The following is a 3,606-nucleotide window of genomic DNA, read 5'->3' as shown; positions in this document are numbered from 1 at the left end:
TTAAGCCAAAAATAGCAATATTTATCTATAATCCTAACACTAGGAAGGTGAATTAGGCTATTCCTGGAAGCTTATTATTATTCCCAGTCTATGTAAACTGGCAAGCTCTAAGTTCTTTGAATAACTGGCGCAAATAATAGGGTGAATAGCCATGGAAGAAGACACTGCATGTCAATATTTGGCCACACATATGTTCACAGAAGTGAAAATATATGCACAGAGACCACATATATAACTTACACTCTATTAGATAAATAACTAAATAAGCTATTCTCTCTGTCTTTGTTTGTTGGTGTATTTATGGCATCCTTGTTTGCCCCTGAGAACATAGATACCACTAGATGACTATTCTCCAGACTCTATTGGAACTGCATAAGCTGACATGCTATGTCTTAGTCACTTTTTATTTTCTTTTTCTTGCGTTGTTGTTTGGTCTCATGGCCTCAGTTGGTCCTGAATCTTCCTATGTCTACATCCCTAGTTCTGGGATTACAGACGTGAGTTATTGTACCTAGCTCCTCATATTATCCTTTAAAGCCAACATAAGTTGCATCACAGAAAGTTTTCTTATTGCTATTTTGAAACTAAACATCATGGAATAAATTCAGGGATAATGTCTTCAGCCTTCTCTACTCTTCTTTCATTGCAACTCTTCATGTAATTTTTTTTTTTACTAGCCATGGAACAAAGTAATGACACCAAAGTGACTGAATTCATTCTTCTGGGATTTGCTGGGCAGCACAAGTCTTGGCACATTCTGTTCATAATATTTCTAATGATCTATGTTGTCACACTCATGGGTAACATTGGAATGATCGTACTCATCAAAATTGATTCTTCTCTCCACACTCCCATGTACTTTTTCCTACAACATCTAGCCTTTGTTGATCTCTGCTATACCTCAGCTATTACTCCCAAGATGTTAAAAAACTTCACAGAGACAAAAGCTTCCATATCTTTCATAGGATGTATGTTACAGCTACTAGCCTATGGTACTTTTGCAACCATCGACTGTTTCATCCTAGCTGCTATGGCTGTGGACCGCTACGTGGCCATCTGTAACCCATTGCGCTATCCCATAGTCATGTCCCAGAGACTGTGCATTCTGCTGCTGGTGGGTTCTTATACCATGGGCTTCCTAAATGCTTCTGTAAACACAAGTTTTACATTCTCACTGAAATTCTGCAAATCCAATGCCATTAATCACTTTTTCTGCGATGAGCCACCCATTCTTGCCCTATCATGCTCCAGTATTGACTTCAGTATCATGTTACTGACAGTTTTTGTGGGGTTCAACCTGTTGAGTACTGTGCTGGTTGTCATCTTTTCTTACATATATATCTTGTCTGCCATCCTAAGGATGTCTTCTGCTGCAGGAAGGAAAAAGGCCTTCTCCACATGTGCTTCCCACCTGACTGCAGTCACCATTTTCTATGGGACTCTTGCCTACATGTATCTACACCCTCATACCAATGACTCTCAGGAGCAAGAAAAGGCAGCTTCTGTATTTTATGGCATAATTATTCCCATGTTGAACCCCTTGATCTATAGTCTGAGAAACCAAGATGTAATAGAAGCCTTCAAAAAGATAGCGAAGAAATGCTTATAATTTGAACATCTATTTATAATTCAATAAAGTTTATCAAGCAAGCTATTTCTGAACCCCAGATATCAAGGCACATATTGAATGGCACATGGTTTCAAAACATTATTTCATTATATCAATTGTATTTAACAGGTATAGAAAAACAACTCAATTTAATAAAGTAACATTCATTCATGCTTTCTGAAAAACAAATGTGTTCAGTGTTGCATTTGTGCTTCCTGAAAGATTTATTTAATTTTAATTGTAGGTGTGTGAGAGAGAGATTGTGTGTCGCAAGTACGTTGATGCCAAAAGACACCAGGGAAAAGCATCAGATCCTCTGGAGCTGAAATTAAAGGAAGCTATGAGCCTCCCAGTATAGTGCTGGGAAACTGAACTTGGGTCCTCTAAAAATACATGCTTAACTGCTAAGCTATCTCTCCAAGTCCACTTTTGTGCATTTTAATGAGTTGTCTTTTTCTAAACAACTGCCATCAGACAATAAAATTAAAATAAATCTATTAGGTGGGCTTAATCAATTTTGCCTGGATATTTCTATTATTTAGACTCTGGTGTTCAAAGGGGTCAAGGGGCACGTGCTCTCTTCTTGAGAGTATTTTTACTGTTTCTATTTTCCTATAGCTATTCTTCTTGATTGTAAAGTGAAATGTGAAAGGTCGTGTTCTTGGTAAGCATGTATGGGGAAAGAGGAGAAAGAGAGATATAAGAATAGGTCATCAAAGATATTGGAATACTAGAAAAAAATTACTCTTTTCCTAACAGTTCCTATAAGAAATTAAGAAACTGACATAAAAGTCATGGAAATGTATATCAATTTCATTCCTGTTGAATACTGCTCAAATCTCCACCTATGACCCACATACATGCTAAAGGGTCTACATCGTAGGAAAACAAAACTAAATGCAGATTTGATTCTCTATAGCAGAAGTATTTTCCAAAAATTGATGCTTTGTGTCCCTTAACAATCTTTTCCCAAAAATTTTAATATATATAGAAGACCAGGCGTACATATGGAGTATAATATGTAATGGTGTTCTTGCAATTTGAAAAAAAAAAAAAAACTAGTAGGGTTTACAAAATGGTCACCAATCATAAGGTCACCCAGCAACTAAATGAAGTAGCTGAAAATACTTACTGTAACTCCTTTCTGGAAGTGTGTAAAATCACAGGGAGAAGCAAGAGGAGTATAGGGTGTGGCTTGCTACATTTTCCAATGTTTTCAGAAGGTCTAGACTCATAGACTGAGGCAGGAATGTGGAAAAGTCAGTAATGACCGAAATTCTAAGAAGATAAATCAGCTGGTACCAGCCTGTGAAGCAAAGTTCATTCCAGGACAGCCATCCCAAAATTAGGATACTTTAGTTTTACATAACATTACTGGCAACTTGTTTGCCTGTCTATTGGTATAAGCCTTACTTTTTTTCTGACACCCAAAAAAGATAAGACTGCACTAACCACATTTCTGGGAGGGAGACATCGCCAATGTCTACTACTCAGTTATGTGCCCTCACAACAAGTATCCTTCTCTGCAGTGTTAGTGATTGGTCTCAGGGCTGGGCACACTGAAAACTGTCTAGCACCAGCCAACTGTGATTGTAAAATTATTTATGCATTTTACATATGCTGTTTTCACAGATAAACATTACATAGAATATTCACATAATATATGCACAATTTGGAATAGTTTCTCCCAATTGGAGTATATATTTCCCTTTTATTAATGATTTATAGAGCTTTCTTCTGTCTTTTCTATCAGTTTTTAAATATAATGTACATTTATATTTAACATACATTAGGAGCTGTGAACATAATAATGAGGGCAGAGTAAATGTTTACATTCATGCTTTTTTTTAAAAGTTTATATTACTTCCATGTATTTGGGAGGAGGTGTAGGTGCCACATTTGTGTAAGTGCCTTTAGATGCCAGAAGAATATGCTGGATTCTGTGAGGCTATAGTTAAGCAGTTGTGAGCCATGAAACTATTTTCGTCTGGAATAGT

The 3,606-nt window shown here is 36.7% G+C and overlaps 1 protein-coding gene across 1 annotated transcript; it reads left to right on the top strand.

Moving 5' to 3' along the window:
* The first annotated feature begins 679 nt into the window (after positions 1-679).
* Positions 680-1,609, top strand: Olfr987 (olfactory receptor 987). Its single transcript, NM_001011785.1, has one exon. The coding sequence runs from the start codon at positions 680-682 to the stop codon at positions 1,607-1,609; it is 930 nt and encodes a 309-aa protein (NP_001011785.1).
* The last annotated feature ends 1,997 nt before the right edge of the window (positions 1,610-3,606 follow it).

This window comes from Mus musculus, chromosome 2 (assembly GCF_000001635.26).
Source record: "Mus musculus strain C57BL/6J chromosome 2, GRCm38.p6 C57BL/6J".
Lineage (NCBI taxonomy): Eukaryota > Metazoa > Chordata > Mammalia > Rodentia > Muridae > Mus > Mus musculus.
The sequence above is the reverse complement of the archived record's forward strand: the minus strand, read 5'-3'. Positions and strand labels throughout refer to the sequence as shown.